The following is a 25,288-nucleotide window of genomic DNA, read 5'->3' on the forward strand; positions in this document are numbered from 1 at the left end:
TGATTTTTCGAGCCCTTAATTTTTACTATTTTATTTTTATATTAAATTTATGGAATATGGAACAATTACTTAATCTTTTTTAGAATCTCGATAGAAACTCTAGAAATTCTCTATTCGATAGCCAATTGCTATGTTCGAGAAATATTTTGTCGCTTGAATGTAATATCAGCCTAACATATGATTCGTCGAACGATGGCCAATCAAGAGTTACTTAGTTCATGATCAGAGGAATGACGTTCTCTTCAACGGCAAGAAACGTTGAGGGGTTGAGGTCGAGGAATCGCGACCATCGCGACGTAGAATGACACAGGAGGCGTTCCGGAGTCCGGAAAATTTGTTACGGATTATTGTGGCAAAATGACTATGACCGACTCCAAGGCGTCTTTGCAGACAGTGAAACGCGTACAATTTGGCATCCTTTCGCAGAATGAGATAATAACTGAATTGTACGCGTCTCGTGGCACTCGTGGAAATTTGAATTTTTATGAAGGACGCATTTTAAAATTCCCCTTTCATGCAACATTATGCAATTGTCACTGTTTTTGCAAAATTATCATAAAAACAAAAATAATGTTACAAAATAATACAATAATATAATAATGTATTTGTATATATTATGTATTTTGCTTTTAGAATATTAAAGTAAAACCGAAAACGTATTGTTAAAGGACATAATAAAGAAATTGGAAAATTTTTGGAAAAATATTAGGGCAAGAAAAGCATATGTATAAATATTGAAAATAAAATTGGTTCATATACAAATATCTTATATCGTCATATTTTTATTCTATTGTTAGTCTTACAACAGATCAATGATTAAAATCTTTAAAATACTTATATCTTTTTTATATAGAATTTTCTATAGAATTTTATATAGAATTTTCTATAGAATTTTATATAGAATTTATATAGAAATTATTCAATGTGCTCTATTATTGTCGTGTAAACGTATAATTTGTAATATAAGTATGTCTTCAAGATGATTTATAGTTCAACAAAACAATTTAATTAAATTATCTCATTATAAAAAAATAAAAAATATATGCGATAGAAGAAAAATAATGTTAATTTTATTATTTATTTACATTATATGGAAAATATATGTTGAAATTGTTAAGAAGTTGAAATCATTTTTTAATAAAAATTTATCAATCTTTAAATATCTCTTATGTCGCTATTAAAAACAAAAACATTGCGATAAACCAATCCATATTGTATTTAGGTCAAATTTTATTGTCTGACGTATTCGACACTTTATCCAGAATCAGGATACTCGCCTATACGAATATCGTATATTCGCCGGCATCACCCGCTTACAAAACAGAGACGAATAATGCTAATTATTGTATTATTGTATTAATTGTTAATTATAAAAATAAAATAATTAAAGAAGAAAAATATCTATTGACAAAAAGATATGTAACTGATGATATTTGGTTATTGATTATTATATATGTGCATAAGTTATATATATAATTGCAACACTCTTATTAAAAAGATTAAGATATAAAGATTAAAATATTTAAATTATATATATTATATATATAAGAGCTTTAGCAGTTGTAGAATTATTAATAATAAATAAACCAGAGAAAATTTTCTAAATCAATAACTGATAAATCAACGATAATGAATGGAAGCTATATATTCATTATAAGCGCATGATATTATTTAATATTCTTAGATTACGCCTAGAATATTAAATAATTTGTCGCGTATAAATAATAACATCATAAATGTATACAATCCGTATAAATATTTACCGCGATCAATCCTCTTCGCAAATATATATGAAAGATATTTTTTTTTATATTTTCAACTTTGCGACAAAAAATATTTTTAATTTATATTTAAAAACATCGCTCAGTTTTTTTCATATATTTTCTTCTTTCTCGCAAGATACCTTATAGTAATAATATTTTATATTATATATTTTTAATGTAAGTTTTACAAAATTTTACGTTGATGACTCGCTTTTAAAATAAAAACTTGTAACATCAACATACATATATGGTACATTGATCGATATTGGCAGATATTGATTAAGGCGCTTCGATACTTTTGGTATTTTGAGTGAGCATACTATCATTTACTTTGCGGCAGCTTGTTCAACGCGAAAGTTCCATACATATGTTGTAGGTCTTCCTCGCAGCCCTCACACCCGGTAGTAAACCGATCCGTACTCTATTCGGTATATCGAGTTACCACGTTGTTGCGCGCTCTGCGATCGGAGAACCGGTCCGGACTCTCTCTCTCTATGATGGACTTATCGCAGTGAGCGGCTCCGCAGCATGAACCGCGAGAATATTCCGTTGTGCTGGAGGGATGCGAATTCGGGATTATCGCTATTCTTCGCCACTTTGTGCATCGTCGACATTTTCGGTGTGTTTCCGATAATCGCGCTACCGCGGTCGATCGTCCAATGCGGTGAGTCTTGCACTTTCCATAAGAATGATTGCGCTGAAATGTTTATTGAAGAAAAGATTATTACAAGATATTTTGCGAGAAAAGAAGAAGAACCGAGTTGTAATTAGAAATTAAAAATATTTGTCATAAATTTAATTCAATATAAAAAATATATACTAGAGGAGAATTATATAAACGATAAAAACATTTGTTTGCAATATTATTATATGCTAAGTTAATTAATAAAAAATATCAGATAATAATTATTAATTTCTATGCTAAATAGTAAAATATAAAGACGCCAGCAAAAATTTTTTTTCTTTGTTAATATTCTCTATATATTTCTATACATATATATTTCTCTATATATTTCTATTTTATATATTTTGATATATTATATTTCCCTATATATTCTCTAATTATACACATTGATAAATCGCAACAATTTTTATATGTAGAAAAAGGGATACAGTGTGTAAAATTTTAACAATATATATTAATAAAAATATATATGATGTATATGTTTCATTAGGACTGTACGGGATTCCTCTGGTGCTCATTGTCTTCAGTTTACAAATTTATACGGCTATTCTCTTGGGAAGATCATGGATCATCGCGAGTACTCTGGATCCACAGATTTTACGAAAAAATCGGTATTTTTAATATTGAAACGTTTAAAATATGTTTAATGAACGCCACAAATTTTAAAACATCTTTTAGACATTCTCCAACGAGAACATGTTGAAAAATGTCGATTCCACATTTCGATACGATTAAAATTGCAGCTACCCTCTCGCAGCTGTGACGGAATTGACGATGGGACCGCGCGCACGATGTATTGTCACTGTGCTCTTAGATCTGACAGTTTTCGGTTGCGGTATTCCGAATTTGCTAGTTGGTGGGTAAATAATAGATACCTTGCATTATATTAATAGGAGAAGTAATGTATTTTCCGTCATTTACATCCCCATTTATCATCCCCAGTGTATCCTTTACGCTTTAAATATAAATAAAGCATTTTCTTGGTATCGTGTTATTTTTTAATGGTATATATTCTGTGCATATAATATATAATCCCTTTATTACACATAATAATTTATCCTCCAGCTTCGCAGAACCTGCATCTATTTGGGCTCAAAATATCGGGACAGCGTTTCGATTTCTCTTTCTGTTATTGGCTGCTAATTATCGGCGTTTTACTTTGCCCGTTGATGTGGCTGGGCAGTCCGCGAGATATGAAGTGAGATAAATTTTTTTCTATATTATCATAATTATCATAAATGATGCTAATTTTTGGATCGTTTTATAGATGGGTGGCAACGTGCTCCAGTATCACGGTTACTTTAACAGCGATATTAGTATGGTGGAGCATCATAACTGACGATCGAGCATCATCCAACTTTGCGCCAGTAGTCACTTCACCGACATGGGATAAATTTATTTCCGGGTATACGCAGATCCTATCTTAAGTACAATTATGCAAAATAATGTATATCATGTATCTCGATTACATGAATGTCCATTTTTGTTTTTGCAAAAAATCAAATTCGATCGATTAATTGAAAAAAATTAATAATTCGAATGAATTTTAGGTACGGTATGCTAGCCTTTCAATTCGACGTGCATCCTACCTTGATGACGATACAGGTTGATATGCGTCAGCCGCGAGACATCGACAGAGCCATATTTTCCTCTTTCTTAAGTAAGAGATGACAAAAGAGAAAATTAATTTTTTCGTATCTTTGTAAATATGTATTAAGGTCGTATACGGAAAAAAAATCTTATTTTTCTCGAAGATTTTAATTTATTTTAGTTCAGTTTAATGTATTGAATAACTATTCACGACTATTGATTTTTCGATATTGGAATGATCTTATATTTATCCAGAGTATATGTAATTTTCGCAAAATACCTGTTTGCTATTTTTGACATTAACTCTTTCATTTCAGCAAGCGGATCTTTGTTCGCCGTTACCGCTTGCCTAGCTGTGTGGAAGTATGGTGATAATACAACGGCCAATATTCTTGAAGCTATGCCATCGGGATCAGTTGCCGACATCGCTGTTCTATTAGCCGCTCTTCAATTGTGTTTCTCCAGTGTAATCGGTTACTCAGCGCTCTTCCAACATTTGGAGGATCACTGGAATGTGCGGAGAAGTAAGCGGCAAAATTTTATTTTTTATTGAAAAATTAATTAATAATTTAATTAATTAATCGATTGACTAATCCTAAATGAAATATTCTTACATGTTGGATTCTTCCAGCGTTTGGATGGAAACGATGCGCCATGAGGTCGGCTGTGGTTTTACTTAGTGTGGCCGTAGGTGAATCGGTATCACGATTCGATATCGTCATGGCTCTCATCGGTGGATCGTTAACCGGATCGCTGGTCTTCGTGTTACCCCCTCTAATATACAGCCGAGCATTAATTTTAAAAGACAGGTCGACTCGAGCATCAACTACCGAAGAAAATATCTATATGGGTTCTCGCAAGAAATTCAATAGCGAAGAGCAACGCTCGACAGACTCCGGAGCTCATTCGCTTTCGGTTTATTACGGTTTCTTGAATGCCACGAATAATTCTCACAGGTACATAAGGAGTTGCATATATTTAGACAGAACTATATCTAAATTAAGGAATTAAAATTAAAAAAAAATAAATGCATATTTATCTGGATATACACTTTTAATTTTAATTTGAAAAGCTTTCATTTTTCCAAACTGTTTTAAATTCATATAATCTGTACTTGAATGTTTTGTACTTTAAATTTTTGACAACAGCTATGCATATCTTTACTTTGATGACTTGGACGAGGAGACGAATTCATATTCGAGCGAATTTGTCGATTGCTACAAGAACGAAGAAGAGAAAAAGAATATCGTCCAAATTCCAATGATTAGCACTCATCGGGAGGATCAGCCACTTCTCATTGATGCAGCGGAACCAACCACAAGTCGAACCACGAAATCTACAGGCGATCTGCAACAAGAAGTTGCGAAAATGACCGCGAACAAGAATAAGTTATGGACTCTCGAAAGAATGATTAATTATCTCGGTTATTTCATAATAACGATTGGTATAGCGATCACCTTGTCTTCGACATACGTCAACATTTGGAATACCATACGTTATGTACGTTTTACACCGCCGTGCATCATCAATGCTACAGCAAATCGAGCCTCTGCGTCATAGCTTAGTTTTACTATATATGTCTGCATATATTCTTAAAGATTCAATACAATTTATTAAAAAATTATTATGGTTGAAAAAAAGTTGTTTTTTTTTTAATTTCGGGATTATATGAGAGAATATGTATTAAATCTTTTCATGTGTGCGTGTGTATATATATATATATATATATATATATACATATATATTTAATATTAAAAACTTTCGAATATATATAACAAACTTAGAGCACACATCATACTCTTATACATTAGCATTTAGTGTAATTTTTTTATTAACAATAATATACTATTTCTAGTACACGAAATTATTTTATTTGTGGGAATTTCTAGATGAGATATTGGATAAATTCAGATAGGTATGCCAGATTAAATGCATACAAATGCATGAAAATAAATGTAAAAAATATATTGATTTATTTGACTTACAATTAAAATTAGAATTCACATCTTCACTTATTGCTATCCAATTTGCAGCAGATTCCAGCATCTTGAATAATACTGTCAGATAAGTCATCGCTGTAGTACATTCTTAATAAGAAGAAGACCACCTGTCAGGTTGTATATATAATTGCTTTTAGTAAATGGAACATTGGTAGTGGAGATATTGGTATCAGTTACAGGAAGGTAAGTTGCCACAAAAGATATTGAAGTAATATCCTGTTGTAACTACTGGAGGAGATGAATTGTTGTTTGATTTGATTTAAATAATAGTAGGCAAAAAAGTTGAATTGATATGAGAGATACTAGAGCAAGTAACAGGAGACAAAGGAAAAGTTGGATGGTACGAGAAGAACTAGTATATATGAGAGGCAAAAAAAGAGGTGAATTGGCATGAGGAACACTGACAAGTACCAAGAGACAAAGACGATGGCTATTCACAAAAAATGGCTAGTCATTAATGCTAGTAGCAGGAGTCAAAGAAGAAAATAGATTAACGTGAGACATATTGGTGTAAATGGGAGGTAAACAAGTAGGTGGATTCATATGAGGAATATCAACGCGAGTAACAGGAGAGAATAAAGGAGATTGGTTGGCACAAGTCAAAGGAGACACAAAATTTGGATTGATATTAGAAGTTACATAAATAGAAGGCACAGGAAGATTAAAGTTGGCACTGATATCAGGAAGATATGGAGAATATGGATAAGAAGAAACCGAAGAGGGATTAAGTTGCAATTGAGCCGACGATAAATGAGAATAATAAAAAGGAATTCCGCTTCTTCTTATATCTATATCCTTCATTAACAGATAAAAATAAAAATTAAAAAATATATATAAATATATATAGAAATTATTATTGCATACGAAATATTAGATTTAAAAAATTTCAGAGCATTATGAAATATCGTTATTTTTACATTTAAACAAATACTTTTATACAAATAAAAATTGATATATATTTTTGAATCAATCTTTAATTAATTTTAAGTCTAATATAATATATTTAACCACCTGATTCAGCTGTTTAACCCCAGCAAAATTATCATCACATATAATTTGTTTGTTAATATCCTTGTTTTCTTTTGACAAGTGTAGATTAGTAAGATAATTAGCTGCACAAATATGATATGACATGAATAATATAAACTAACATCAATTTGTTTATATGAAATAAATTATTTATTTGATACTTACATGTTTTTCTCTTATTCTGTGATTTAAAATTTCTTGGAGTTGACTTCTTTAGTTTCGAGGATTTTTTGTATGGTAAGAATGCATGTTTGTGATTAGGATCATCACTCATAATTCCAAGTGTGAATAACGAATGCTGCTTTGGTGCATACAGATTCGTTTCTAAAGAAAAAAAAGAATAAACAAAATATATTTTTAACTTTAACATATTAACTTTGTGTATTTACTTAGCTGTGCTTCGCAATTTAACATGGATGGTAACTCTTTGTTGATATGTGTTTTACTCTGAAATATTGTAGGGGATACGTTGTCTGCGCCAATTGTCATCAACGGCTTTTAAGAAATCAAAACACATTTGATTATACAAATATAGATATATTCTCTATGACATACAAATTTAATTAAACATACGTAAAACTTAAGATTAAAATATTAATATAGATAATATATTCTACTGACTGTTTGAACTATGGGTGCAGACAATGGTGGTGCATCAATAATTTTATTTTGTAATGCTATCTTATGATGAGATTCTCTATTTTTTACTGTTGGATTTTCTTTTATTACTGTATTTCTAAAACAAAACATTGAAAAGATTAAGTTCTCTCATTGCAACTTTGAAATTTTCAAACTCTTGCAACATTTTAATCGAGATATAAACCTGTTATTATTCATTTTTTGTATTTTTGCTATCTCAGCCTGTTTTAAAATGTTGTTTGTAACATTAAGCTCTTTAAGCAACTGATGTTTTTTCTCTCTATATTCGGAAAGATTTTTCTCCAAGATGGAAAACTTTTCATTTAATTTGTTCAATTCTGTTAGAATCTGCTTGCGTTCTTGTTTTTCTTGGCGCAAACGTTCAACTTCGATCTCCTGTTCTGAAATAAATCATATAAAAAAGTAGGAAAGCAAATATAAAAGCAATCATAAAATCGAACAAAATAACATACCTTTTTTCTTCTGTTGCCTTTTTTTCATAATGTAAAATTTTAACTTTGGATTTATTTGTTTTGTTTCTAACTGCAACATTTTTCTCTTATAATGTTTTCATAAACTTATCTGATATCACTTAAGTATAAATTATTTATTTTATTTCCACGTTGCTCACAATTTTTCCACGTATCCTCTTTTTCCTCTTTTTCGTAACAGATTTCTCTTCTTTGTGAGCAAGTACTTTTTATTCTGCGTATTATCAGTACACAAACATGTAGAAATCGAGAGAACATTCCAGCAGATTCCAGAAAGATTCCTCTTTTCATAATATCCGCAAATGGGAAGATCAGAAGATAAATGAAATATTCAAATTCAAAAAGATCTACAACAAAATTTCTTTATCTTGGCTCTATTGACACTGTGGGAAATCTAACTGAATTCTAATGGCGTCTGCTAATGTTTCACTGCGCAGACGCGAGCATCATCCGCTGCCTATGGAATGATAAGAGCAGAAAATTGTCATCTGCGAATGGCACTCGATTGTCCACATTTCCAATTGGCTAATTCAAGGTTCTTCTGATTAGTTGATCCAGTGAAAGAACTTCAAGCATCGGTGTTATAAATGGCTGTATTATAGTCAATCGCAAAGTGTTCGACACTCTCAATCGGATGTCACTTTTTAGCAGCTAATGTTAAGCCCGTATCAGACTATGCATTGAGATTGAAATTTGACCAATCAGGACAAGGAAATTTTAGTTCCTTTTATCCTGATTGGTCAAATTTCAATCTTTAATATGTAGTCTGATACGGGCTTATCATTCTTCCCTTTAATCAGGGGAGTCGCGTAGATTATACTTCTCTCCAATTATTTCGCATTTATCCGTATCAATCTCGTTTGCAATCTTGCAAATTACAAAATATAATGTTACAGAGCTACCGTAGCGATATGGGCTCGCAAAATTTCAATAAGCAATATTCTACAGTAAAAAATATTCAATTGCTTCAATTTTTGCGTTATACGATACGATACAATAGTTGATCGATACCTCGAGAATCATACAGTATCGTTTTACGATAGATTTCGAATTGCGATCAATAATGGAAAGCGAAATACATATATTGTAATTTTGAAATTATTATATTCGATTATTTATCGTAGATATAAACTTTTTTTTTTAAATTAGCATACTTTTGATTAATTCGCAATTGTATTTCTAGATTTGATAATTCAAATATATTTTTTTAAATTAGCATTTTTGGGGCTAATTCGCGATTATATTTCTAGATTTGATAATTCAAAAAGTTTATCTCCTCTGAAAAAAAGAAAGAGAAAATAGCCTGCACAAGCTGTAAAATTAATTTTTTAGTTTTCTGAATCTCAGAGATTGTGTGATGAGAACTTTGAATCATATTGCAAATTATTAACTCTACTCTTTCGCTCTCAGCTTATAGTTATGCAATACGATAGTATACATGGCGAGATAAAGTACTCATTATATATTTATCATACATTTAGCATATGAGAAAGAATTGTGATGATAAATTTTACGAAAAAAAAAAAGTTCCATAACGAAACCTGGACGCTGGATGGGAAAACAGGTGGACAGGTCTGTACAAACGTGTATACACAATAAGGCGTTCTTTATTTCTATAAATCTTCCGCTTATCTAGCGTATAGAAATACTCGGTATTTATTAGTAGTGTCTAGATTGTATGCCGGATTAATGCGTAGGTAGACAGGTAAATATAACAAATTCCATTCTCTTTGCAGCGCTCATTAACTCATACTTGTCTCGTCTCAATGCGCGAATGTTCAATGCCCTCGGCGCGGGAGCTCGTAGAAAAAAAAAGGTAAAGACAAAGAGAAAAGAGAACCGTTTCTCTTCAGAAAAAAACTGTTGCTTTACGCATCCCCGCCGTCGTCGCCACCGGCCGTCAGCGACTTGCTGTGCTGCTTATCCCGCTTGGCGTTGTGATAGAGGTAGGAGTGTACACGCAGACTATTACTGTTCTTATATTTATTACCACAAAGCTTACACGTGAGACTTTCAAGCGGACCGTGTATATAACGGACATGGAGTTTGAGATTCTCCTTGCGCGTGAAGTGACGCAGGCACCACGGGCACGCGTACATGCGTATTACCTTGCCGCGCTCCATGCGCAGCGTAGGACCCAGCTCCGAGACGACGCGCAACGTCGTCTCTAGCGGCAGACTGCTACCCGGGATACCCTTGACGGTACGTCGGCCTTTGCTGCTAGCATTCGCTGTGTCATATGCGAAGTCGCCTCGAAACGCCGTCACGTTACTGAAACCTGCTAAAAAGAAAAGGATGTGAGAAAATGCTGCACGTTGTTTGCTCGATGCAATTATCGAGACATTATATAGAATGCGAGAAACACATATTTTTGATGGTATGGTATATATATGTAAGTGTATAAAGAAAAGGGAAGAGAAAGAGAGAGCGATGGAATTATCGTGTATATAAGCATTGTGCACGATGAGATGCAATTTTTGTGACATTGAAAAGATTAATGCGATACCTCTGCGCAAATTAAAAATTGATAAAAGATTGATAAAAGAAAATTGATGACATTATGCTTTCTTTTTCCATTCAAAACGGTAACAAGAAAAGTAACATGTCCATTTTATGTACGAACAATATTACATTCAATGTAATAGCTATATTTAAGATCGTATGTGCAGATATAATTTCGTGATATAGATAAGAGAAGATGGGATATCTTTTCACAAGAAACCAATTTGCAAGCAATGAAATATAAAACCGATTGTATACATTGTTCTCTTCCATCCATTCTGTAAAGGAATGGCTCTTGCGAATTAGCTTTCATCTCAAACATGCAGCTGAATAAGTTAACTATGAATTAACTGTGAAAATAAAAAAACTGTAAATAAGCAAATAATGCAACAAACATGTAAAACGTACCGAACGGCTGATTTTGTGAATTCTGATTGTAGGGAACTAACTGCATGTCTGGCGTATAATCTGTAAGATAATATCGCTTTCTCTAAACATTCATGGCTAATGAAATGTCTGGTGAATGTGGAATATATAGAATTTGTGATACATCGCTTGCTCGGATTTGAAACACCCATTCGCGTGAACATGCAAAACATGATATTGCATTGATCGTAGAGACTAGATTGATGCATAAAAGTGCTTAAGGAACTTGCATCACAATCAAACACGTGATAATGATTCTTAATAACAAAGTACACATCCATCCGTGGCAACACTTGAGAGCGTCAAACCTTTGAGGCGCCGATACCGCTGGTACAGCAAACTTTTCTCTTTGTCAAAGGGCGTTTCAGCTCCGGATGCTCGCTGACATTTCGACGACGTCATCTACTGATAGCGTCGCCTTTAAAGTACGAGATGCCAACAGAGCGAGGAGAGAGGGGAAAGATCACTACCTTGTTTCTGTTGCGTGTTCTCTTCGGAATTATAGAGTATTTTCTCCGCTGTATATGATTTGTATCTGGCTTCGGTATCCGTATCCATCCTATAATCCAGTGGCTCGTGCTTCGCTTCCTGCGGTTGATTCACTTCGGACATACAATCCAATTGCGACTCTTCCATTCTATTCGATATGCCCTTGATTTTACACGTCTCGCTGAATGCTGTCAGTGTGTCCGGGAGATTGTAGTCGCCTTCTGTGCAACCATGTTGATGGCAAGTGTCACTTGATGTCTGTTCTGTGAATTGTTTAATTTCTCCTGTCGAATTTTCTGTGGTAATGTTTCGCCTCGTTGCCGTTGATTGCTCCTCCGTGATGTGCTGTGTCAATCTACCGATAGCGGAAACATTTGTTCCATCTGTACTGCCGAGATCACTTTTGTCCTTTTCCACATCAAAAAAACGATCCTCAAAGTCTTCGACATTTCTTCCTAGAGTCTCTTCGAGTTTCTACAATGCAGCGATCAACTTTATGAAAGCATTTATATATAACACAATATTTTAATAAAATTTCTACAGATTGCCTTAGAAAAAAATGTGCTTTCTCTTTATCTTTATTTTAAGCTATTATTTTTCCTAAGATATTCTGTATTTTCAAAAAAATTTCAACCATCACACATACTTCATCTGATTCTGTAGTCAGTCCTTTTATTTGAAGAGTCTCTGCAACCTTAAGGAAGCTGGCAATATCTTCTTGCTTTATATTAACCTCTCCTTGATACATGAAATGCAGCATAGCAGATAAGTCTCGATAATTGACATCTTTCAATATGACAATAGGATGTTTGCATGAATTTACCTGTATGTACAAAATACATCAATAAAAAGCTATGACAACATGACAAAATGTCGCAACTGTCACTATCACTGGAATCAGTACCTTGAAAAGCTCTTTAAAATATGTACTGCAAACTGACAATATCAGTTTATGTGCTCGTAAGATTTGACCTTCAGCTGCTAGCGTAACATCCACAAGCTGCTCGTCTGTCAACAGAGTGTACAGACCTGAAGATAGGTTTCTTGGGAAACTGTTCCATACCAAGGAGAATTGTTCGTCAGACATTGCTCCTATATGAAAAATATTTTACATATTTGGACGAAATGAGAGACATTAACATCAGACTTACAAGTACTATATTAAATCTATACTATTATAATTAACTAGACAGGTATTATTTCTTCTTAGTTTCTAGCTATTTTACAATAATATAGCTCGCCAAATAATATAAATTGTATATGCCAAGATATATTATATTCTTTAATATATAATTTTTAATATATAGGTTTTTTTAATAGAATTATCTTTTTCAGATTTTTTTCAAATTTTAGCCGTTTGATAAAGAATATTGTTGTCGCCGGCTAAATCAATATTTATTTACCTTCGAATTTTGCGAAATTCTCGAAATAGTGCAGAACCGAAGAAATTAATTTTCAATGATAACTTTTCGTGCCGCGACAACGATGAGGTTCCGTGACGCAATCTCAGGATTCCCGTCAAACTCTTTATATCGCAATCATTATAAAGCAAGACTCTTGCTGAGCGATCGGTATAAAACGTTCGAACGCCGTTCGCACTCTCTCGCGAATGATCCGTGAGGTGCAAAGTTGTGGATGGCGGTTTCACGTATGGGCGACAGTCTGAGTCACTTTGTTATTTGCGAAATTACAAAACCCCAGTGCGCCATAAATCATGCGAGTTCTGGCGCGCCCCGAGATGGCGGCGCGCGATCTCGCGCAATGGCGTCGCCACTTTTTAATATGCTACCTCGATGCAAAATAAAATACAAAAGTATATACATATTAAGGTATGTCTCTCACAATAGAGATTATTTTTTTACTCTATCTATAATAAAAAGATTATTTTTTAATATAATAAAAGGGCTTACATAATAAAAAAATAATATAAAAAAATTATTCTTTCTATTATTAATAACAAAAAAACAATAATCTTTCTATTATTAATAATATAAAAAAGATAATCTTTCTATTATCGCGATAATCTATTCAAAGTACTGAGTTAAATTTTCAAAATCTTCATTCTTATTTGAATTTTGAATAATTCATGGCTTCTTGGATTCAGATCCTTGATCCTACAGATCTTTTAAATAAGAAATAATCAATTGTATAGAAATAATCGGATTTATGTGAATTCTTGGTTCTCTCTCTCTCTCTCTCTCTCTCTCTCTCTCTCTCTCCTTTGGATTCTCTTCCATTTATAAATCCTTTGTTTTATCCAATATTTAATGGATGTACTTCGTGTCAGTTCATGTCAGACGGTCAATGATAGTATCATGGCTACTGTTAACTAAACGGAAACATTTCCACAGGCCGTAGCGCGCTTCCCAGTCAACAAAGAACAGTTCCGGTTTGTTCCAGAGAACGTGGTGCACAGCAAAGTTGTACTGGGATTGGATGGGAGGATTTAAGTGCGGCGCCCATTGCGCCCTTTCAGTTACAATTCTGTTTACATAATCGTAAAATACTTTAGCCTTGTGTATCCAACAGATAAGCGACATGACAGAGATGATCGTAGCGTGCATGTGGCAGGCTACTTCCACGCGATCGTCCTGCTGCTGCAGAACGATCTCTTGCAGATTCATAGCGAGACAGACCAAGGCGGCGGCTGTGAAGCCACATGGCACTTCGACGGCGATCAGGCACATGGTGCAATATGTCATCTCTAGATTCATCCGTGAATCCGAGTGATTCGCCAGACTTCTCAGCAGGCTGTCGTGCAATAATTCGCGATGTAACTTGAAGAATAACCGGTCCTCCTCACGACAGTATGAGACGCGAACATTGAGACGTGTCTGCTCGAAGAAGATCCTGGGCGTATCAAAGATTGCTCGGTTGTTCCTGCGATCCAACAGATACTGCAATACCCGATTGCCCAATAAACTGATCAGCCGACTGACAGACCCTACCATTCGCATCAAGAGCGGAAATATCGTCGGCGTGAGAGTCTGCTCGTAAAGGACCGCCCGATGCGTGTAAGCTGCGTATTCCAAAGTGCTGCCGAACTCGAGGACAATCTCATCGGTCACGCCAGCGGCTACCGTCCACGAGCACATATGCTGTATGATCACCAGCAGCTGATCGTTCGACAAATGCTTTATAGTATTCCTCAGACAAACCTCCAGGCCCTTCTTGAGACTCGCGTACAGCGCCGAGATAGAAGAGTTGGATGTCGCCGTCAATCGTGCGATTATACTGGCGTAAAAGAGAGCGAGCATCCTCTCTACCGTCGCGACCGTTTCTTGTGTTGCCGGCCACTCGTACACGTCCAACAGCTCGTACAGCATCCTGACCATGGCGCGGGCATCTTCGACGGTGATTTCCGGTAACGAAAGTTTGTCCCAGATCGCGTGAATGATCAGCCCGCCGTTGACCGAATTAACGTCCAATAGACTGTACAATAGTTCAAAGCAGAAAGTTTCAAATTCCCAGAGCCTATCGCGGTGGATGACCTCCACGATCGTCTCCACAACGTCCCGCGATCTTTCCGGCAAGTAACCTTTCAGTAGAGCATAATAGCAGTCACGGGCAATCTTGAACCTCCGTCGACGCTTCCAGTCGCATAGCCCGTTCCTATGCAGCAGATTTTCGTAACGCAACAAGATTTTCAGCATGCTCGTGACGAGTGCTTGAGGATGACGGGACTGCAGTTGCTCTCTCGTCGCGTTTTTCACGATTCTTACGATCTTGTCCAGAATCTTATCTTGTTGAGTTGGCGAAACAATGGTCGAGAGACTCTGGGAGATATCATTCACTCTCCGCGTGAGATCTTCATCGGTAATCATCGTAAAATTAAGATAGAAAAATTGTTAGAATCTTGAAAATCTCAAAAACGCCGGTGATAAAAGCCGGCAAGCGCCTAGAAAATGAGATATGAAAAATTAGAAATGGAGATATTAATATGAAAAATATGTAGAAGAATGGTATAAAGATATGTAGAGAAATAAATTAAAATATTTAAAAAGTGCATATTTTATATATAGGTTAAAATTTAACTTTCAATTTTTTATGTATATTTAAAGATATGAAGTTGCAGCTTGCATTGTGTTAAACATTCATATTTGATTTTATAAATCGAGTTTTCGAATGATATTATTTAGCAAAATTCAAAATTAAAATTTATTATCTCTCTCTCTCTCTCTCTTCAGCCAATAAGAGAAAGATAAAGTAATTAAAAAGTTTGTTTATGAGCATAAGTAAAAATGATTCGATATCATTAATAAAAAATTTTACTTATATAAATGTAATAAAATGTAAGCGATATGTACATACACTGTGTCATAATGCAAGATTGTCAATACGCTAAAGTAGAAAAAAAACCATTTTATTTTGTATTTACAGATTTCTATACAATGTATGCACATAATGTACGAAGAGTAAATCTTACAACTCTTCTCTTGAATGATACAAGATGAACTTGCGGACTTGTGAATCCTTAACCGTGTGTGTATATCTACTCATTGTTAGATATATAAATCTCATGTCGCTTCAACAAAGTAACAAAACGCGCGTTTAGAACCACAAATCGCCGCCAACATCCTCGTCCGGTTGCGACAGTTGTTGCTGCTGCTGTTGGTTCTGTTGCGTCTCCTGCTTCGGAATGGTGTTCTCGGCATCATCGTCGCTCTCAGAAACAGCCAGATCGTCTTGGATCTTATTTTCGCTTTTATCATCTCTAGCCGGTAATCCGGCCAGCAGAAAATCCGACGGATCATAATTCGGATCGACGTCCATGCTTTCATCTGCGAGCATCAAGACCAAAGTTTGATTTAGCAAAGATTAATACAATTACGTCATTCACCGATTGAGAAATCCAACACAATTCGAAATGACCGAACAATTCGAAAATTCATTTCATCTTCGAGAAGAATCGTGTTATTTATTTATCCTAAACCGTTTCTTATATAGGTTAATATTTTTAATAATATTTAAAAATATTTTAAAAATATTTATAATTATTTGTCTCTTTTGAATTATCTACGTTTGTGTGAAGTTCCAAATTTTTTTTAAATGATCGATTACCGAACCAAGCGATAGAGGAATCAATCGTTCAAAACCCGTTTGAAATTTTATTTCTCAATCTTTTATACTTACCTTGCTGAAGCAGTTGCTGCTCGCCTACATAAAAACCGACGTTACCTAATTGGACCATCGCCTCGGCAGCTTGTTGGCTGTCATCATCCGCTAGTACAACACCTTCCTCCCTGACCTCGCTCAACTCCAGCGTCTCCATTTCGTTTTGTCCGGAATGTTCATCCGTAACGAAGGGCACTTCATCGAATTCATCTTCACTGGAGAATTGAAGATCTGGAATAGAAAAAGAAAGAATATTTAACAGAACTCTTCCAATTTATACAAAATAAAATTTAGATTATACTACTTTACCTTCTTCGAGCACATCTTTCTTTTTCGAGTTTCTATCAACGTCCGTTTCCATGTCTCCTTCGACATCTACGAAATCGAAGTCATCCATGTTTGACTTGCCAAATGGATTCTCTGGAGAACTGGTCTGGCTCTGAGAATAAATTCAATGTTGAATAAAATATAGAAGAAATTAAGAGTTGTATATTAACATATAATAAAAAAGCAAAGGCTTGGTATAATAAAATATATAAAATATATAGACATAAAAAATATTAAAAGATTAAATGTAAAAATTATAATATAATATTACATTTCTGAATTCAGATTCTGTGATAGTATAATTTTCGTCGTCTGGACCAAGCCACGAAGAATCTATGTCAGCTTGCTCCATCGCACGTTTTTGCACGAGCAGTATATTGTTTTCCAATTGTGTTAGATGTTCATCATACTAAAATATAATAACTTCATCATCGTCTGCAACTTCTGCTTCAGTAATTTCTTATTTCTATTATATTCTTAATAACTTCTATATATTTAATTAATTTAAAAATGTATGTACCTCATCTAATGTTTCTTTACACACTTTAACCAGCAATTCTGCTTTATTTGTGAGCGAAGAATCCTTGCCATTATAAAGTGTGCAATTTTCCAAAATTTGTTCGATATCCCTAAGAAATTCGTGACGGCTGTGGTATTTATGTGCTAAAAAAAAAAGTTTTAAAAATAGACACTTGGATTAATTTTTTTAAATAAATAAAAATTTATTCAAAGCATATAAATCTTTTCTGTACATAAATTAAAGACAAAAACTTAAGTTTCTTACCGGAAACTTTTTTTGATATTGTTTCCAAGTCCATTGGTTTCTTCACGATACTGTAATAATCTTTCACCATCTTTTTATTGACAGGTTTCATAAACGGCCACACTTCAATCATGGATTTTAACTTGTTGTTAACAACATTATCCAAGATGAAGGTAAGGGCAACCTGATCATCATCATCCAGAAGAGGATTAATGGCCTTCTCCAATCTCATTAAACGATCCTCCTTCTCGCCAAGCCTTTCGACACACGTATCTAGCATTCTCTTGGCAGCCACGGTTAGCGAACTCTTCGCTCCGTTATAAAGCGTCGAGTTTTCCACAATTTGATTAACATCTGCCAAAAACTCTTCTCTACTTTGATACTTTTTCAGCCTCAAATTCTCACGTATGGTCTGCAGATCCATAGGTCGTTGTATAATCTTATGATAATCAGGAACTGCCTAATCACAAATAATATAGATAATATTTTATGTGAGTTTTAAAAAAGATATTTTATATAAGTATCACTTATATTTGTATGTATACATAAGTTTATAGTTATAGCTAAATTTTAATTCAATTTTAATTCAATTTATATGACAGATATTATATAGTTTAGTCTTTTCTTTTTATATTTTATATAACTTGCAAAGAAAATTCTTTTATCAAAACTTTCGGATTTATCCTGGAATAGTTGAAATTAATAAATTGGTAGTAAGTTAAAATAATGTTTACTTTTGCATTGACTGGAAATAAGAAAGGCTGTACATCCGGCAAATCCCTCATTTCATTTAGAATACTCTCCAACATTGTCGACATTACAACAACTGGATCAGTCCTACGTCTGTTGACTGGCCTTTGATGACGTTTCAAGTAATCACAGTGGTCATCAGTGGGCGGTTTCCTGCGTTTCTTCGAGTTCACTGCTTCCTTCGGCACTTTGAGTACCAGTGCACGTCTCTTCACCTCCTCGGCATGCTGAAACAAACCAGATATTCGTTTATGATTTCTTTTAGATCTCTCAGAACGTGCTTATCTAGAAAAAAAAGTGAGTATGAATTCAGTGGCTCATATTAAACCAACAAATCACCTTGATCAGTTTCGATGACAGCTTCACCTTGGTGCCATCGACATTTACCAAATCCTGATCGTCGGTGTTCAACTGCTTTTCGATCTCTTCCTCTTGCTCCTCGGTCATCGCGACGTTAACCGGCGCAGTGGCTATGCTGTTCTGGTAAAGTGGGCAGGCCTTATTGGTGCGCATGTGGCCGACGTTGCCGCAAGCACCGCATTTAAGTTTTAGATCTGGCTTGAGTTTAGGCTTTTTGCGCTTGGGAGGTGACACCTCCGGTTTAGGATGTTTAGGTGTAGTGGTAGTGGTAGTGGAAGAAGATGGGAAATTAGAAAATGGAAGGATACTGGTCGAGGAAATAATATTGTTGCTCGGAGTGTTGGTGCTGCTACGATCGAATATATTATTGTTGCTATTATTGTTGTTACTCAAGTTATTGATGGCGTTGCCGTTCACGATCGGTCCGCCCATCATACGCTCCCTCTCTTGATTTCGCTTGATCCGTCGCAACTGCTCTTGCAACCTACGTTTCTCCCGCTTCATCTCCTCTTTCTGCGCTTCGTCCAACGTGGCGAACTGCTTGATAAACGTCTCGTCTTTCGAGTTACGGATCTTAAGGTACGTATCGATTACGGCCGGCTTCCTCACCAATTCGACCCGCGTGTATTCTTTGCCCTCCGGATTGCGGAAGGTACGGTAGATTTTCAATACACGACCTTGCTGCGCATTAAAATTGTTAATCGGACTATCTTCCTCCTCGTCCTTCTTTTTATTTTCCTTGCCCTTCTTGTTCTCCTGTTCTTGCGCCTCACCCATCAGCATCTTTCGTAACTCTTGTCGCTGCTGTTCTTCCCGCTCCAACGACAGTTGCGTACTAGTCTTTTTATTCGACAGCATGTTCTCAATGTTTTTACCCATTTCCTCGATATCCGAGCTGTCTTCTTCCGAGCTCTCACCCTCATCCGTACTCAGTACCTCGTTTGACGACAGCACGCGGTTCTGCAGATCGAAGATACGCTGGCACTCCTCTTTATAGCGTTCCTGATGTTCGGCAATAGAGAAACGATTGCCTCGGGAAAATTTTGTCATGCCTTCTTCACCAGCTTTTGCCTTCTCTGTCGACAAGGTTCGCACCACATCGATTACCTCCCAACGCGATAATTTCTTGATCTCTTCCTCGGGCACGCCAAACTTACGCAACAACGCTTTCGCATTGTTCAAAGACAATCTTCTCAGATCCGCATCTGTACCAGTTACAGTTCTCTTTGGTTGAGCTTCTTGCTCCTCCTAGTTGGAACATGATTTTATGATTTATTCTAATCTGCTCCTTTGGTTAACAAATTTCTTATCTATTTTATTTTTTTAAAGATATTACATTGTTATAAAATTAAGAAAACTATTTAAAGAAATACTGATTACTAACTTACTAATGATATTAATGTTATAATTTTAGTTTTGCGAATTCAATTTTCTTTCGCATGACAATGTGACGCATTTTTTCAAAGTTTATTCAAACAAACCTTGCTAATAGTTGGCTTATTCGGTACTCTGACATAAGAGAAGCCTTCACCGCAACCAGTTGGATCCGCCGGACCGGCCAATTGTAGCAAGCACTTTCCTTTCATGGCCTGTATGTAAGCGCGCGTCGTATTCCACGGTGCAACCTTTACCTCATCATCCATTTTGAGCTGCATGTCTTCGTCGTCATCGTCCTGCGGAGTAAATAGGAATTTCTCACCGTATCCGGCGTCTTTTAGACGCTGCTCGGCCGCGATCATGCTGAAATAAGCACAACACTGCTCCGGCGATACCATAGCGCGAATCTCTTCCTCTGTTGGCAATCTAAAGTCCGGTTTTATCACCCACCAATTGGAATCCATTCCTATATTATATTAGATCAATTATTTTAATTTGTGAGTTTATAGAAGACATAAAAAATGTGTATGGCACAATCCGTTTCTTTCATATAAATTTGCTTTAATCCAAAAGCCCATATTGTAAAAAAAACCAAACAACCCAACATCGGTTACGCACCGGTTCTCTTAAAGTCTGCACATAGTTTTAGTCTCTTCCTGATGCTGCTCTCGCTATGGGACGGAAAGGCTTTTTTTATGTCGTCCATCTTAATCCGCCGAGGTGTATCGCGCGACTTCCAGAACAATCTATATATGAACACTTGCAGGAAATCGCGCACGAAATTGTTCGCCCTTTTCGAATTTGGTCCCGGTACTTCGTACAAAGGGCATTCCTGTCCAGCAACAAATAACGCGTCCATCTCTCTAACGTAATATTGCTGTCTGTAAAGATTAATAAAATTAATTAAAAATAGATATAATTTTGATTGAATAAATAAATACAATATATACAAGTGAGAAAAATATGTACAGTTAACAATACATAACAAAAATGCATGCAAGTTCTAAAATAATATAAAACTGTGACAAGGAGGAGAGAGAAGCAAGAGAGCATAAAAAAGAAAAGTTAAATAATATAATTGTATATATGTATACTAAGATATACGCACGATATTACCTCGTTCTTATAACCAAGAAATCTGTGCTGGGAATCTTGTGTTCGTAAATTGGAGCTCTATACATGTTGTTCTCGATCGCCTGGATACTTTGACCAGGGGTGAGGATGCCCAGAAACGGACTAGTGTGAGCGTACGCCGTTTCCCCGTATTTATATGTCTGTGGACCCTGATCTTTGCCGGCCCTTCTCTTGTAATAGTTTTTCATTTTGGAGCACATGCCGACTTGATTCATGAGCGGTGGATGCTCTTCCGAGAACTCGACGAGCACCAGTTCACCATCCCGCCCGGTCAAATCTTCGGGTGTTCTCATGAAGAACACGTCGCCACCACCTGAAGCAATTCTCTCTTGCTCTCGTTGCTTAGCCTTTTTCTTGATGTGTTTTAATAAAGGCAGGACGCCGTGCGGTCCTGGATGAGCCAACGGACCATGGCTGAACCTTCGCAACGGCGGCCTATGAAAGTTTCTCAATCGCATTGGACCCATATGCGTTTGTACAAAAGGAACACGTAACTCCACCACTGGAGTACTATGCTGTATTAAATTGCCACCACCGACTTTTAACCTCAATGTAGTTTCCGACGATTTGGGCATGTAATATGTGTCATTTGATATGTTAAACGGATCCCTGTCGGGTGATTTGGGCGGTGGCGGAGGCGTATCTTCTTCGAGGACGTTGATGACGCCTGCCTTGCCTAGTAGTAATTTGCTCTTTTTCACGTGCGGATGCGGAATTTTTACCTTAGGCTGCGGACCATTATCCTTATGAAGAAGAGCAGGATCAATATCATCCGGTATGCCCAAAACTATGTTCTCGTCATTCGGATCTAATGTAAGTATTTTTGGTTTTGGAATCTTTCTCATTTTCTCCGGATCCCAGATGACTTCTTCTTCCCACAAACCATAAACTAACTCCTCGTTTTCTACCGGAAATATCGAGTACCAGGTATCATCGTAATTTTCCTCCCGTTGTTGTTGCTGATTTCCCTTGCCCATATTCATTTTATTCTTCTGAGACTGCATATGCAACGGCGTTGCAATTTGCGACGTAGCTAATCTGACGTTAGGTGCCACTGTAACCGGAGCTCCTTTTCCCGGTTGACTGAAGGCCTGTGCGGTTCTATTGCCGCTCGAGGGTACCCATCCGGCTGCATTATTCTTACTATTCAACTTTTGCATTACCTGTGAGATAAGAAACAAATGTTGTTTCTGTCATCAGCATTATTGCATGCGTAATAATCATTGTTCCATTATTAAAATTACCTTATGCTTTATATCATCTCCATTCCACACAACATCATCCTCCCAGTGTAACTGTGACACCATTAAAAACGCGTCATCGGCAAACTCTTCAATCTCTGATTTATCGTTTCCTTGTTCTTCCGCCTAATAAAAGTTCAATATTAAGAAACACACAGATTAATTTTAATATCAATCAACGTTAAACGCGATAAAATAATCACACACTTTATCCGTCATTTGAAAACCATAATTGAATCCATCTCCAGTTTCTGGAACCTCCAGCATATCATACCACAACTGTGCAGGTCCAAATCTCCAATCTGCCACTTTGGGCCCCATATCGCCGTTCTCTCCAGTTTCACCCGTCTTACCAGTTTGCTCCTTGTCTTCTACTGGTAGCAAAAGCTTGTTTTCATCATCCGAGTGACACGCTTCCACGCCAGGTTCGGGACCATACTGCATTATCCAACCCTAAGCCAAATAATGAATTTGCACTTAATGGAAAATTAATCGTATTAAAAAAATTTTATTTTATACTTCATAGAAATTTACATTTAAATATTTCATAAATGCATAAAGGTATGTCTTAAAACTACCTTAAATTTAGGCCTTTTATCATCCTGATCAGACCCAGAATCAGAATCTTTGATATCATGATGTCTTTTCTTCTTACGTCGCTTCCTCACACCTCTCCATATTTGTGGCAGACTACTCGGCTTGCCTGGGCCAAATAATCTTGAGAATCTCAGGACCTTATTGGCGCGAAAGTCCGGAAATAATTCAGTGACGTCGATATTGGCATATTTGGAAGGTAACATAGAAGCTAAAGGCGTCTCTAATTTACGTTGACGCGCCGCCTCTGCTTCCTCCGCAGTTAACACTTCTTTTTCCTCAGGTATTGGTGGAGGTGGCATCAATTGCGTATCTGACTTGTTAATAACCTCCTCGTCATCAGCATCATAATCCGCATTCTCTTTGTCTAATCTCTTGTCAAGTGCATTATTTTTCACTAAAAACAAATTGCAATATTACATTTATCATTTACATTTCTTTAAATTCTTTAAATTAATTGTATTTGTTAATTAAGAAATAATATATATTAATATATTCATATGTGTATAAGAGCTTAATATAAACAAATATCCATTATATACATAAATTGTATAAATTATAAGCACGAATACTAACAAGTATCATCATTTATATCATCTGCTAATTCATTTATATCAGAGAAATCAAGCGCAGTAGGTGATTTCGCAAAATAATCCACATCTGTGTCATTTGCAGTCATATTTTGATTCCCCATCTTATCATCCACTTTGTTGTTTCCTTTTTCCTCAGTAGACATCATCTCACTGATGAATGAGCTTAGACCGAGGCGACTGAGCGAAGCTAAATGTTGTTTTGCTTCGGGATCCAAGATATCATCCTCCAATTGACCATTATCATCAATGTTACCAAAGAGGAAGCCAGTGATGTTGAGGCCAGATACCAAATCTTTTTCGTTCTCCTCATCGGAGTCTCCCATCTTATTCTCACTGAAATTTAACAATCAATTCGATTTTTACAGTGTAAATACCTCTATTACGTGTACCGTAATAATATATATAAAAAAATTACGAATTAATGTAATGCGCCTTTTTTTATCATGTATATTTATATTCGCTGTCACAATTTATAGAAAATTGTCGATTCTATCTCTTATCGGCTACTCGACACCGAATGATTGCATACAAACTCCGTAATCTACCAGTTTGTTTACATAAATAACATTGCAACGACCGACTATATCCAGAATACGATCGAATACGATCACGAAACAAAACGGAAACCAACTAATGACCGAACTACAATTTCGATGAATTTATCTGGAGGGCATACTGATTATACAAATAGTAGATTGGTAGAAACGAACTGAAAAAGGAAACTGTACTTAAGCGACATCTAGAAATCGTTTACGAAACTTTATACTTAGATGTGAAGCTCGTGAATAGATGACGGTTAATTGGATACACTGCTTATTGGGCAGTTGAACACAAGACTCTGATTGGTCAATCATGTTGATTACTCTAGGCATCGATCAGTATGAGCGATTGTTTTTAATCGCACTGTGTTCAAATGAATCTCTTCCACTGTCGTTTGTTTATTCATTTATGTTGCAAATTTCCGAAAAAAGTACAAAAAAGATCCATCATTAATAAAAATTAACAGATTATTGAAAAAAATCTTACTTCTTAAAAAAAAATTTAATTCACATCACTTCTTTTTTTAGCAAACAAATAATATTCGTTTGATAAGAGAAACCAATTTATCAGAACTCGTAATAAATTCATCTTTCAAAATTTGAATTAGCAACTTATTTCAGTTCGTTTCACCTTTTATCGAAATATAATTTTCCAATTCTATATCGATCTATTTAGGTAATAGTTAGATAATAAATCAACTTTCTTTAATAGAATTGGCATTGGAATTGGTATTGGAAACATATATTTACTATTTTAAAATCTACAGACTTTTATTTTTTATATTATATTATTTTTATTCAATTTTAAGTTTATAAATATATTTTTTAAAGGGATTATAAATTTTTATACATAGAAATGAATAGTTTTATAAAAATTGATA

The 25,288-nt window shown here is 35.3% G+C and overlaps 5 protein-coding genes across 17 annotated transcripts; 1 reads left to right on the forward strand and 4 right to left on the reverse strand.

Moving 5' to 3' along the window:
- The first annotated feature begins 271 nt into the window (after positions 1–271).
- On the forward strand, positions 272–5,737 carry Mah (mahogany). Its single transcript, XM_070310522.1, has 10 exons — positions 272–446; positions 2,140–2,427; positions 2,939–3,059; positions 3,192–3,304; positions 3,514–3,646; positions 3,716–3,853; positions 3,999–4,108; positions 4,356–4,562; positions 4,670–4,994; positions 5,187–5,737. The coding sequence occupies exons 2-10, from the start codon at positions 2,292–2,294 to the stop codon at positions 5,596–5,598; spliced, it is 1,695 nt and encodes a 564-aa protein (XP_070166623.1). The 5' UTR covers positions 272–446; positions 2,140–2,291; the 3' UTR covers positions 5,599–5,737.
- Positions 1,769–8,600, reverse strand: LOC138941141 (uncharacterized). Of its 8 annotated transcripts, none has more exons than XR_011448125.1 (11): positions 8,180–8,600; positions 7,891–8,107; positions 7,689–7,803; positions 7,457–7,562; positions 7,233–7,391; positions 7,050–7,150; positions 6,024–6,145; positions 5,496–5,629; positions 4,653–5,385; positions 4,038–4,545; positions 1,769–2,460 (listed from the first exon to the last, which is right to left on the reverse strand). XR_011448125.1 is itself a non-coding variant. In XM_070310524.1 (8 exons), the coding sequence occupies exons 2-8, from the start codon at positions 8,205–8,207 to the stop codon at positions 6,486–6,488; spliced, it is 1,074 nt and encodes a 357-aa protein (XP_070166625.1). In that variant the 5' UTR covers positions 8,208–8,249; positions 8,338–8,600; the 3' UTR covers positions 6,054–6,485. The 8 variants fall into 8 exon arrangements, 4 of the variants coding, with proteins under 4 accessions (XP_070166626.1, XP_070166627.1, XP_070166625.1 ...); XR_011448124.1 differs by having other exon boundaries at positions 4,653–4,812; positions 5,203–5,629; XR_011448123.1 differs by having other exon boundaries at positions 4,038–4,103; positions 4,319–4,545; positions 4,653–5,629.
- A 1,202-nt stretch (positions 8,601–9,802) lies between these two features.
- On the reverse strand, positions 9,803–13,533 carry LOC138941401 (transcription activator GAGA). Of its 4 annotated transcripts, none has more exons than XM_070311039.1 (6): positions 13,018–13,533; positions 12,519–12,706; positions 12,261–12,437; positions 11,596–12,088; positions 11,108–11,167; positions 9,803–10,475 (listed from the first exon to the last, which is right to left on the reverse strand). In XM_070311039.1, exons 2-6 carry the CDS (start codon positions 12,699–12,701, stop codon positions 10,066–10,068), a joined length of 1,323 nt encoding a protein of 440 aa, XP_070167140.1. In that variant the 5' UTR covers positions 12,702–12,706; positions 13,018–13,533; the 3' UTR covers positions 9,803–10,065. The 4 variants fall into 4 exon arrangements, with proteins under 4 accessions (XP_070167140.1, XP_070167139.1, XP_070167141.1 ...); XM_070311038.1 differs by having other exon boundaries at positions 9,803–10,478; XM_070311040.1 differs by lacking the exon at positions 11,108–11,167 and having other exon boundaries at positions 9,803–10,478; positions 13,018–13,531.
- A 103-nt stretch (positions 13,534–13,636) lies between these two features.
- On the reverse strand, positions 13,637–16,110 carry LOC138941399 (protein EFR3 homolog A). 2 transcript variants are annotated; one of them, XM_070311036.1, is made up of 2 exons: positions 16,041–16,110; positions 13,637–15,512 (listed from the first exon to the last, which is right to left on the reverse strand). In XM_070311036.1, exon 2 carries the CDS (start codon positions 15,436–15,438, stop codon positions 13,903–13,905), a length of 1,536 nt encoding a protein of 511 aa, XP_070167137.1. In that variant the 5' UTR covers positions 15,439–15,512; positions 16,041–16,110; the 3' UTR covers positions 13,637–13,902. The 2 variants fall into 2 exon arrangements, with proteins under 2 accessions (XP_070167137.1, XP_070167138.1); XM_070311037.1 differs by lacking the exon at positions 16,041–16,110 and adding an exon at positions 15,926–15,941.
- Taf1 (TATA-box binding protein associated factor 1) lies at positions 15,962–24,522 on the reverse strand. 2 transcript variants are annotated; one of them, XM_070311035.1, is made up of 16 exons: positions 24,284–24,522; positions 23,852–24,201; positions 23,260–23,672; positions 22,889–23,134; positions 22,685–22,807; positions 21,423–22,603; positions 20,925–21,187; positions 20,411–20,772; positions 18,909–20,177; positions 18,554–18,796; positions 17,841–18,279; positions 17,577–17,719; positions 17,328–17,465; positions 17,039–17,168; positions 16,748–16,960; positions 15,962–16,395 (listed from the first exon to the last, which is right to left on the reverse strand). In XM_070311035.1, the coding sequence occupies exons 2-16, from the start codon at positions 24,189–24,191 to the stop codon at positions 16,166–16,168; spliced, it is 5,733 nt and encodes a 1,910-aa protein (XP_070167136.1). In that variant the 5' UTR covers positions 24,192–24,201; positions 24,284–24,522; the 3' UTR covers positions 15,962–16,165. The 2 variants fall into 2 exon arrangements, with proteins under 2 accessions (XP_070167136.1, XP_070167135.1); XM_070311034.1 differs by having other exon boundaries at positions 24,426–24,502.
- Positions 24,523–25,288: the final 766 nt, after the last annotated feature.

This window comes from Polyergus mexicanus, unplaced genomic scaffold (genome assembly GCF_030449975.1).
Source record: "Polyergus mexicanus isolate NDT 795.1 unplaced genomic scaffold, iyPolMexi1.0 SCAF_18, whole genome shotgun sequence".
NCBI lineage: Eukaryota > Metazoa > Arthropoda > Insecta > Hymenoptera > Formicidae > Polyergus > Polyergus mexicanus.